The sequence below is a fragment of the Amblyraja radiata genome, chromosome 3, assembly GCF_010909765.2.
Source record: "Amblyraja radiata isolate CabotCenter1 chromosome 3, sAmbRad1.1.pri, whole genome shotgun sequence".
Lineage (NCBI taxonomy): Eukaryota > Metazoa > Chordata > Chondrichthyes > Rajiformes > Rajidae > Amblyraja > Amblyraja radiata.
The window spans coordinates 76,961,083-76,973,394 of record NC_045958.1 but is presented as its reverse complement, the minus strand read 5'-3'; the positions used below and the strand labels follow the sequence as shown (position 1 = coordinate 76,973,394).

General features: G+C 42.5%; 1 protein-coding gene across 1 annotated transcript in view; it reads right to left on the bottom strand.

Annotated features, from left to right (window-relative positions):
• The window catches only part of aco1 (aconitase 1), a 55,560-nt gene that overhangs the window by 22,690 nt on the left and 20,558 nt on the right, over positions 1–12,312 (bottom strand). Inside the window, exons 5-9 of the mRNA XM_033018798.1 lie at positions 10,784–11,010; positions 9,622–9,761; positions 9,150–9,321; positions 5,810–5,910; positions 593–709 (exon numbers count right to left, since the gene is read on the bottom strand). Coding sequence (XP_032874689.1) covers positions 593–709; positions 5,810–5,910; positions 9,150–9,321; positions 9,622–9,761; positions 10,784–11,010 — 757 coding nt within the window. The remainder of the gene's footprint in view (positions 1–592; positions 710–5,809; positions 5,911–9,149; positions 9,322–9,621; positions 9,762–10,783; positions 11,011–12,312) is intronic.

Genomic DNA, 12,312 nt, shown 5'->3' with positions numbered 1-12,312 from the left:
GCCTAAGTGGGACAGGCCCATAAATCTTCCCTGCACTCTTTCCAATATGATACTCTTCCTATAACAATACTCCAAACGAAGCCTCACCAATGTGTTGTGCAACTGTAACATAACATCCCAACTTCTATACTCAATTCCCTGAGATGAAGGCCCATGTACCAAAAGCCTCCCTGACCACCCTATCTATACCTGTTGCCACTTGCAGGGGACTATGTATCTGCATTCCTAGATCCTTTGCTCTAGCATTTTCCAGAACATTAGCGTTCGTAGTAGTGGACTAATATTGGCCAAGACTGAGGAATATGTTAATTTCTCCATGGTAACACTCAAGTTAGAGGTCAAAGAACATTACATCTACTATTGAAACTACCAATAAATGTAACCAGTATCCATTCAGTTTCTGAACTTATTCAATGTAAATAGCTATAGTCACAAGCACTAAGACCCAAAGAACTTCAACTCAGCCTTCATTCTAGAAGGTACACTCCTCAAATAAGCACATAGTTGGCTCGCAGCTTTTGGCCAGTTTATACTCAACCAAAACATTCATGTATATCAATAGAAATTCATAGCAAACACTTTAGCAGCTCACCTTTGCAGTCAGACAACTTTCAAAATCTTTCATCATATCAGACACAGCCACTTTGTCCTGAGGACGTTTAGGACCACTGCAGCATGATACCACAGTGCTCAGGTCCAGTTCCGCAATCTGCAATGAACAAAAGAACACAGATTGCAAGAGCTCATGGTGTAGCAAACACTATGAAAACAGCATTTTTTTAAACGTTTCAATAACTATTTTGTTGAAATAGATAAGAATTCAGCATGCATCAATATCTGATTGTGCAGCATCTTCTACAGCATTTTACATTAGTTACATGTCACTAATCCACACATAAGGCAGGTTCCAAAATTGGAAAGGCAGTGTCCAACCCACACCACTGTTAAAAGCACAGCTTGTTGCATTGGCTGACCATCGAAATAAGCCACTTAGTTATTTTTGCTGATGTAGCATCTCAACATACTATGCAACGCATTGGTATTGTAGGAATACAATTTTCTTGTAACTGAGAGGAAGGTTAGTAAAAATCAGTATATCTATGGGAATGATCCCCACTAACTAAATTAATCAGACTACAAAATAAATACCAGGATGCCCTAACATCATGGAAGTTGCTCAATCAAATAAGATAACCATTTCAAAGAAAAGGTTAAAAATAACTGTACTGTGAGATATGTACAAGACAGTCCTGGCAGTACTGCTAGCCAGTCTCATTGCACTCAGGCTTCTGTGGGGTAATAAAAAATCCCAACAAAGCTTGCATTCCCAACTACTGAATCATTCTGTTGACATTGGGCAAGGAATTTAAGGGCAACTAACACGTAGGGACCTTAGAAAATGTTTGCTGTTGTGTTTAAAAACCTAAATAAAAACACTAGTTGCGCCAGCAAAGTCAATCATTGTTTTGAGAGTAGTCGTCCACAACTCGTCCGGGTGTGTGCTCGATGAGAGGGGCCAAGCCCTCCAGTCGGCCCAGCTCGCCCACAGCAGATGTTGACGGAGCCTGAGCAGCGAGAGCAAGGTGGGACCCGCGAGCAAGCGCCTAAATCAGGGTGGGCTGTCGTTGAGTGAGGAGGCGGGACGGAGAACAAGGCGGACCTGAGAGCAAGGCGGGCCGCTGAGAGCGAAGGGGGACCCGACGGGGGCTACTGTCACGTGCAGCGGCAGGCAAAAGATAGGACTGTTCAGTTGAAACTTTGTTGGTGCAAATACATGGCGACACCTGTGTATTGCCTACGTGAGGTCTGCTACATGATTTTACCGGATTGAATGCAAAACAATGCATTTCACTGTACCCAAGTACATGTGACAATAAAGTATCATTGATTAGTTAAGATGAGGATGCAAGAATAAATACAGATGTTTTGGAACAGAGAACTGCAAGATTCCTTATACCTGTGGAGTTTAGCATCTGGAGGGATAAATCATGTCAACATTCAAGACCAAATTTAAGAAAATCAGTCTACGTTTCATACCACCGATGCTGCCTAACGGTTCTGGCATTACCTGGTATATTTCAAAATTCTAGTACATGCATTATTTGCTTTTATTGTGGATGACTAAGCATAGGAAAAGATAATGAGGAGCTCTGCAAAAAGCATGGACAAATGTAATCATAACTAATTGCTTGTGTGAAGATAAGTGCTCCAAAAAACTCACGTTGTAGCTTCTATATTCTAAAAGGGGAGTTAAATAAGTGAAACATTTGGGTAAGGTGTATGTGTTTCCATATGTATTTTCTGGTTTATAAATATACATTTAACAGAGTATTTTATGTATTCTGTAAAATGCGTGTATTTTATATATTTATGGCTTTCCTTCTGAGCAGCCAATAACATTGAATGCGAGTTAAAGTGATTACTTGTTTAAGAAAGAACTGCAGATGCTTGAAAAATCGAAGGTAGACAAAAATGTTGGAGAAACACAGCGGGTGAGGCAGCATCTATGGAGCGAAGGAATAGGTGACGTTTCAGGTCAAGACCCTTCTTCAGACTGATGTGGGGGTGTGGGGGGTGGGAAGAAGAAAGGAAGAGGCGGGGACAGTGGGCTGTGGGAGAGCAGGGAAGGGGAGGGGAAGGAGGGCGAAAGCAAAGACTACCTGAAATTGGAGGTCAATGTTCATCCCGCTGGGGTGTAAACTACCCAAGCGAAATATGAGGTGCTGCTCCTCCAATTTGCAGTGGGACTCACTCTGGCCATGGAGGAGGCCCAGGACAGAAAGGTCGGATTCAGAATGGGAGGGGGAATTGAAGTGCTGAGCCACCGGGAGATCAGGTTGTTTAATGCGGACTGTGCGGAGGTGTTGGGCGAAGCGATCGCCAAGCCTGCGCTTGGTCTCACCGATGTAGAGCAGTTGACACCTAGAGTAGCGGATACAATAGATGAGGTTGGAGGAGGTGCAGATGAACCTCTGCCTTACCTGGAAATACTTTTTAGTTCCTTGGATGGAATCAAGGGGGGAGGTAAAGTGACAAGTGTAGCATTTCCTGCGGTTGCAAGGGAAAGTACCGGGGGGGGGGGGGGGGGGGGTTTGTGTGGGAAGGGACAAATTGACCAGGGAGTTACGGAGGGAGTGGTCTCTGCGGAAAGCCGAAAGGCGAGGAGATGGGAAGATGTGGCCAATGGTGGGATCCCGTTGGAGATGGAGATTTAGAAGGATGAGGGGTTATCTTATAGAAACATATAAAATTATAAAAGGACTGGACAAGCTAGATGCAGGAAAAATGTTCCCAATGTGGGGCGAGTCCAGAACCAGGGGCCACAGTCCTAGAATAAAGGGGATGTCATTTAAGACAGAGCTGAGAAAAAACTTTTCCACCCAGAAAGTTGTGAATTTATGGCATTCCCTGCCACAGAGGGCAGTGGAGGCAAAGTTACTGGATGGATTTAAGAGAGAGTTAGATAGAACTCTAGGGGATAGTGGAGTCAAGGGATATGGGGAGAAGGCAGGCACGGGTTATTGATAGGGGACGATCAGCCTTGATCACAATGAATGGCAGTGCTTGCTCGAAAGGCAGAATGGCCTCCTCCTGCACCTATATGAGAGCCTCATCTATAGTCGAAGAGGGGAACCCCCGTTCCCTAAAGAATGGGGACATCTCCGATGCCCTGGTTTGGAACACCACATCCTGGGTGCAGATGCAGCGTAGACAGAGGAATTTGGAGTAGGGGGATAGAGTCCTTCCAGGAAGCAGGGTGGAGTGTAGTAGATGTCGGTCAGTAGTCTGTTACCTGCGATGGAGATAGTGAGGTGTAGAAACGGTAGGGAGATGTCGGAAATGGTCCAGGTGAATTTGAGTGCTGGATGGAAGTTAGTGGTGAAATGGATGAAGTCAGTGAGTTCTGCATGGGTGCAGGAGGTAGCACCAATGCAGTCGTCAATGTAGCGGAGGTAGAGTTCGGGGATAGGGCCACGGTACGCCTCGAACAAGGATTGTTCGACGTACCCTACAAAGAGACAGGCATAGCTGGGCCCATGCGCGTGCCCTTAGCTACGCCTTGGATTTGGAGGAAATTAGAGGAGTCACAGGAAAAGTTGTTGAGGTAGCGGGGATTGTTTTGTTCTGCGGTCGAGGAAGAAACGGAGGGCTTTAAGACCCTCCTGGTGGGGGCTGGAGGTGTAGAATGACTGGACATTCATGGTGAAGATTGAGGAATGGGGGCCTGGAAAACAGAAGTCATGGAGGAGACGAAGAGCGTTTGAGGTGTCTTGGACATAGGTAGGGAGGGATTTGACTGGGGGGGGGGGGGGGGAAGATAAGATGTAGTCGAGGTATGTGGAAATAGGTTCGGTGGGACAACTGAACATATCACATTATCATATTCCTTTTTGCAAAGGCTTGCCGTGCAAACACCAATTGACATACTTCTTACAACAATGATTCACTGGCTGCAATGTCCCAAGGAAATACACTAATAGTCCTCAATATCTATTGAGTTGTTCCTGCTGTGTGTTATTCTAACATAGAGCAGTCTTTATGTACATTGCATGCATCTTGTATGACCACTCACGGCTTGCAAATATCAATACATTCAACTCCAGTACATTGCTAGATAATATAATTTCCTTTTTGCATTTACACATTTCACTGTGATGAACACTTTCAATGTACGTACATTCTTCTGGAATATCACTAAACATTTTTATTTGGGGAACTTATTGGTTACACAGGAGACAACCTTACTACCATTCGTATTTTTTGTTCTACATGGAAAGTACCTGCCTTTATCCTTTATGGATAAGGATTTAATATACTGAAGGTATATATACTGAAATATACTTAATATACTGAATGATGGTAGGATGGGTGCAGCTTTTTGAGCAAAAATCAAAAACCAGATACATTTTTTTGCAAGAATTTGGGAATGGGGAAAGGATCAGAATTGTTGGATTTAATTTAGAACTGCAAAGGTAGAAGTAAGGGGACGTCATAGTAAAAGGTACAGAATGTTAGGATTAGCATCAATCAGGGCTCAAAACAATGGTGATTGGTGAATGGCAGCATTGAAATGATCGATGAGGAAATGGTGAAACTCCAGATTGTTCAGGGGCTTTCAAAGGTGAGGGATGAATGCAAAAAAAAGAGGTCAAGGAGGAGTCAGGGGCAGTTATGAAGAGAATGGCTAGGCTGCGAAAAAGGATAGCATCGAAATATACTTTAATAAATGATGCGTCTAGAATGTGAATATTTCAGGGTGTAAACTCATTTTAAAATATCAGAAATCCTATGAAAATATTTTTTAAACTCTCAAAGCTAGATTGAAGAATATGCTTGGGCTAATTTTTGTTTAAATCAAGCATGGGGTGTCGAAGCAAAACATTTACAGGCAAAGGGACTTAACTACAAACTACAAAAGGAGTTAAAGCAGTTTGAGTAAATTATTTCAACTAGAAACTCCCAAAGGAAAAGCAAATCAAATGGATTTATTCTTCTGCAAAACCATTCTTCATTATTTGCCCCTAACTGAGCCTCTATATTGTCAACCTCATCAATTGAACACTCAAGTTTAACTCTATGAAACACTGAGATATACCAGAGTCACGAAATGTACAATTGAAAATATATTTTCTTCCATCCTTCATTGCTCAGACATCCGCCATTCAATTCAGATTTCTCAACTTTCTCACCCTCCAACCTATTCAGAACTTAATGACTTGAAAATGCTGCGATTACTGTATATTTTGTAATTTTGTAAAAATATCTAAAATTACTTGAGAAGTCTCTCTGAGCCCAGCAATAATTTTACCTGAGTAAACTCTGGGTCTTGGGATGCATCGTTGAAATCTCGGAACATTCCAACAGCTCTGAGATATCTTTCAATGTAACTCAGTTTACTTTGATCTCGACCTTAAAGAAGGAACAGAACACAGCAAGAACTGTTGGTTTCTAGAAACAGAAAATATTTTCTTAATAGCCAAACAGAAATTCTGATGTTAAGATGCTAGAATCAAATACACAGGACAAGATGTTAAGAAGTCCCTTGTGCCAATAGGTGGGGAGCATTTCACGACATTCGTTGATTGTTGAGAGTGGTAGATGCTCAACATCGGTGGGGGGGCGGGGGGGATACGTATATCTTGGCCTGGGTAACATTCAGGACAGTTGGGCACAGGACACATTATCAGTAGTGTACCCTTGCATCACTGGGTGTTTCGGCCTTTTAACACTATACACCCTCCACAAGGGCGGCCCGCTGCAGGATGATCAGCCCTCAGCGCGTGTTCCGTGTCAAACCATCCCAAAGATTCACCCTGAAGTACTTGGGGCCCAGCATGGGTCTTTCCGCTTGAGCCAAATCCACCGGCTGCTTCTTTCAGCCGCCTCGGAGAGTGATCTTATGGTCTTCCGCAGAGCCTGACCGTGGATTCCAAGCTCCTTCAGCAGTCTGATGGTAGATGACGCAACAAATCCTCTGCATCCCACTTCAACTGGATAGACTTTGGTGTTCCAGCCACGCTGCGTTGCCTCTGCTGCAAGCTCTGCGTAGCGCAGCTTCTTACGCTCATAGGCCTCCTCAACAGAGTTCTCCCATGGAACTGTGAGCTCTATGATGTAAGCAGTCTTCTGTGAAGGGGACCAGAACACCAAGTCTGGCCTGAGGTTGGTGGAAGCAATTTCAGGTGGAAAAATTAGTTGTCGGCCGATGTCCGCCAGCATCCTCCAGTCGCGGGCCCTGCATAGGTTTCCTTCTTCTGATCTGGTGGAAGGATGTTTAGATGTTTTCTGTCCTTCTCGGACAAAGGTTGTTGCCCTTAGGGGGGGGGGGGGGGGGGGGGGGGGGGGGGGGGGGGGGGGGGGGGGGGGGGGTTGCTTGCTCTCGGAGGCAAGGAGTTGGTCGCACACCGCCTGTTCTCAAGGGCTGATGCCAGGTTTTTTAGTACCTGATTATGCCGCCACGTGTATCTCCCTTGCGTGAGGCCGGTCTTGCAGCCTACCATGATGTGTTTGAGGGTCGCTGGAGTTGGGCAGAGGGCACAGGTTGGATCCTCGCCGTACCACTGATGGAGGTTCTTTGGTGATGGAAGCACGTCATAAGTCGCTCTGATGATGAAGCTGATCTTGCTTGCTTCCATTTCCCATAGTTCTTTCCAGCTGATCTTCCACCGCTCCACACCTTCCCACTGCATCCATTGCCCGTTTGGCAAGAGACCGCCTTTGCACTTCTTGCGGCCTCCTCCTGTCGCCGCACCTCCTCGACCACCAATGTCCTCCGCTCTGATGTTGTGGCCTTTCGCCAAGTTGGTTTACTTGTCGTAAGGCCAAAGCCTCCTCTTCCCTGCTGGACTTGCCCCACGATGTCTTTGTGTCTCAGGGCTGATGAAGCTTGCTGTACTGCATCAGATGGTGTCCACTTCCGGCCAGTTACTAGGGGCGGCGCAACAGCACTGATGGTCTTGTCTCTAGAGTCCCTCAGTGTCATCTGGAGTCTTACTTTAGAACACTTGTATTCCTCTGTTAGACTAGTGAGAGGTAGTTCCAGGACCCCTTTGCCATATAGGCCGATGTTAGTTAGACATCGTGGGACCCCGAGCCATTTCTTCACGTATGAAGTTATGGTTCGCTCCATCTTCTCCACAGTTGTTATTGGGGCTTCATAAACGGTCAGTGGCCACATTGTCCGAGGAAGGAGTCCAAACTGTAGGCACCAGAGCTTCAGTTTCCCAGGCAGTAGGGTCTGATTGATGTTCTCCAGGCCGTTGACAATTTCTTGCCTTAGTTGTTGCACCTGCTCTTTGTCCTTGAGACTTAATAGCCAAACAGAAATTCTGATGTTAAGATGCTAAAGATTACACGTGCTCTAAAAAGCAAAACATTCTTGTACTATCAATATACAACAATACAAAAACAATCGGCAAATGTTCTCAAATGCATTTTCCAAGTTTTGAGATGGGTTTTTTTTACGATAAAATTGCGACTTCCTCCTTTTGCATATTCAGCTTTCACTGCATCACACACTTTTCCTGTGGCCAGTCAACATACTTCCCAAGTTTCCTGGCTCCATTCTTCAACTGGTTACAGAGTCACCATGATGATTACATCCCTCCCATTTTTCTATCAGGACATGGAAACAATGATTTTCCACACAAAAATGATGGAAAGCAAGTCGAGTAGAAATTTAAATCCACTAGCAGACTGAGAATGCCAGACAGTCCAAAGAAAATGTGGTGACTTCCAGCCACGGGGTTTTAAACTTCCATTGTAGAAAAGGGAATAGGAAAGCTCTGCTTGTTGTCCTTGCCAAATGTTATCTGCATTCAACATTGTTTTAATTGATTATTCACTCCTTTTACTGCTGCTTCTTGGAGCTTTTGCGCAAAGAAATCCTTGCATTCCTTCCAACAATGACTATCCATTAAACACACTAATTCCAAATTGGCTTGGAAGAATTTAGGGACATTCTATCCTTATTTTTTGCAATGCTCTTTTGATATTAGTACAATCTCCCCGCAATATTTTATTAAAAAGTCAGAGAAAAGCTTCCTAAATCTGGAGTGCCTAAACTGCAGCTTGAGAGCTGAAATCTATAGGCCAGTCCAGCTGGCCCTTAAAATCATAAAACATTGTTTATTTTTCCCACTCTAGTAATTTAAACTGCTTACGTTTCTTAAAAATAAGTCACGGGAAGATTCGGTCTCCGATCTGCTTTCGCAATGATGAATAAATCCCAGATAGGTGTCAAGTCATAGGTGTCAGTCTTCATAGATTTTACATAATTAATGGTGTGATATGGGTCAAAAATATAATTAAATTAAAAACAAGTCCACTGCAAATAGGAGGACACTAGGATCTGGAATGCATTGTCCATATAGGCAGGTTGTGCAAGTCTTTAAAAATTGAATACTTAAAGCAAAAGGAAATAGCAAGTTTTATGAGTGGTTTGTAGCTCTAACTGGTTGATAGTTATATAGTTATAGCCTGTCCATTGTCATTGCTTTGAGTAGCTTCCATCTGTGCTATAAATGTCCACAATACTGTTGCTGGATATTCATCAGTACTCCAGCACAATTCTCTTTCAAAGCATATAAGGAGGAAGAATGTATCCAGATTATTGCACTGTTCATTAACGATAGTTTCCGTGTTCTTACCTGTTTGCTCCAGGTATTTTATGCTTATGTTATCCACTGGAAAGAAAGCTGCTGTTGCTCCATACTCTGGGCACATGTTGGCAATAGTTGCTCGATCGGCAATGGATAGTTGTGCCACACCTGGACCAAAGAATTCCACAAATTTCCCAACAACTCCAACCTGGCGAAGGTGCTTTAAAGAATTTTTTAAAAAGCCTCAATGTCAATTAATTATCCATGTTAACAATAATGTAATTGTTCTTAAGTTGATGACATAATCTGAAAAATGAAGTGATTACCATTCACTTTATAAAAATATAATACACATTTTGTATCCTTTGGATTGAAACATCGTGCTGAAATTCATTCACACTTGCTCAATGCTCATTATAGAGCGGCTGCCTGTTGATTTGCAAAATTCAATTTTAATGACCTTGGATTGAATTACTACTTCCTTATATTTACTCAGTTTATGAGGATATAGTCTACTTACTTTTGTGATTGTGAGGACTATATCCGTTGAAGTTACAAAAGAGTTGGGAGTTCCTGTCATCTTATAACCAACGACCTTTGGTAGAACCATGCTGATGGGTTGACCAAGCATCACCGCCTCGGCTTCAATGCCACCCACACCTACAAAAGACCCAGTTTTAAACCATCAGTTTCACATTATTTGCAACAACCAGCACAAATAAATGCCTGACGTTTTAATCCAGAATGAAACGATATAATTTACTGGCAATGGAGCACCTGTTCTCTACACACGGAAGGATTGGTCAGAGAGGGGTTTTGAGGAGCATGATATAGGAAATTTTGGGAAGAAATTACACAGCTCAGTAAGGAAGAAGGTATACTAGGTAGCTGAAGGTAGGCAGTCAAATAAATTGGGGATACACACAATAATGTAATACGAATCACATCCATTGTGAATGGAAATGGATGTCTTTCACACTTGCATGGACTTTACTGTGCTTCCATTAATGACACAAGGCCTTAATTTGTATTATTTACAGGCTGCAAGATGTAACACAAGAAACAGGCAGATGTAGAACTTATGACCTTTTAAGCCATCTCTGCCATTCAATAAGATCCTGTTGATATTCTACAACCTCCCACTTTCTCATCTGAACCAATATTATTTGATTCCATTCATGTCAAAATGCCATAAAACTCAGCCTGGAATAATCTTAACTTCCACCTCCCACTGGAAATAGAGAAATCCATATAATTATAATGACATTTATTGTATCATGAATATGCAAGGACATTCATTAGAACATCTGAACAAAGAGTTGTTGCCTCAGAGCAGATGCTTTGAATCCAATGCATCCTCTTATAATCTACATTTAATTTAACAGTCACACTTCAAAGCATAAGCAAAGTGTAATACCATAAATCCTAATAAATAACAGTGGGCTTCCACATAATCTCTATAGTATTGAAACTTTTGTCAGAAAATTGATTCGACATCTGATTTAGGGTGAGACTGATGATTCCAGATTTTAATTCTACAAGTTTAAGATTTTTAAACATGCATAGATTAAGCCAATCCAGAGCTAAAAGGATCTTGGAAGGATAAAGCAGGCACTTTCAAACAAAGCTAATAAAGTTGGTTCTCAATCATTAGATACGAAAATACCCAATGAGCAGCTTACCCCAGCCGAGCACTCCGAGGCCATCAATCATCGTTGTGTGGGAATCCGTACCCACGAGACTGTCAGGGTAGTAGCAACCATCGTTATCAAATACCACCTGTGCTAAATATTCCAAATTCACCTGGTGGATGATTCCCGAGCCCGGAGGAATGATCTTCATATTTTGAAATGCTTTAGAGCCCCACTTCAATGTACAGAGAAATGCAAGAAAATAATTTGAAGTTGAATATAATTAATACATATGCTGTCACAAAATCCGCAAAACAAAGGTAGCCAAACCTTTGGATTTACGGTCAAAGCAGAAAAATAGGGCAAAAAAAAATAATCCTTTCCTGGTCAATGTTTCTTTTTACCAGACAGATTAATCTGCAAAATGTATATTGTCTTGACAATTTTATTAATTTTTCTAGAAATTGGTGTTTTTCTGTGGCATGCTTTTTTTGGACACACTCCTTTTCTCTTGAATATCACTATACATTACAATACAATACAATTTATTTGTTGTCATTTGAACCTCATTGAGGTGCAAACGAAATTTGGTTTCTGCAGTGATGCACACAAGAAAAAGAACCAAGACACAACACAATTTACACAAACATCCATCACAGTGAATCTCCTCCTCACTGTGATGGAAGGCAAAGTCTTATCTCTCCCCTGCACTCCTCATTCTCCTCCCGATGTCAGAGTCAAAGCCCCCGAAGGGCGATGGTAAGTGTCCCGCGGCCATTAAAGTCGCGCCGGGTGATGCAAGGCCGCGCTCCGGGTCTTGGTGTTGGAGCCCCTGGCATGCGCTAGCAAGTCCCGCGGCCATTTAAAGCCGCGCCGGGCGATGTAAGACCCCGCTCCGGGTAATTTTCAACCCCGCAACTCGGGCCAGAATCTACATCACTATTGCACACATGCATGCTCACATTTACAACTTGAAACTATATTTACTGAAAGCATGGAGATATTTTAACTAAAGAAATCACTGCCAAGTGATAATATATATTTTAAAATCACTATAGGTAAACAGGAACTAAACCAGTTACATTTAATATTTAATGTTGTTATTCTCATCAGTACTCCCTTTCAGAAAGCTTTGCCAAGATATGCCATAGGCCATGATTTGGGTTTTCTTAAATGAATAATTACTTACAATCCCTATCTCTTTAAATTCATCTCTGTTAATAAGTAGTTACTGTTGGTATAAATAAATATCCTGCACATGTTGCAGCTTCATATCATAATTGACCAAAATACCCCTTTGGTGATTTACCTATTGACCTTACTGAATGAAAATGTTGGCAAAATTTCCCATAATGGTACTGGGGCACCAAAAACGATAGCGGGAAACCTTCCTCACCCTCTAACACAGAGGAAGTCCCAAAGCAATTTTAAGCTCCCATGGTCACTGTGATTGTGATCAACCAATGTAAAAGGCCAATCAACTCAAAAGATTGGGAATCAAAAGCAAACTGCAGATGCTGGAAATTTAAAATGTTCAGAAAATCTGGAAATAACCAGCATGTCGAGAGAGAGAGGGGGAG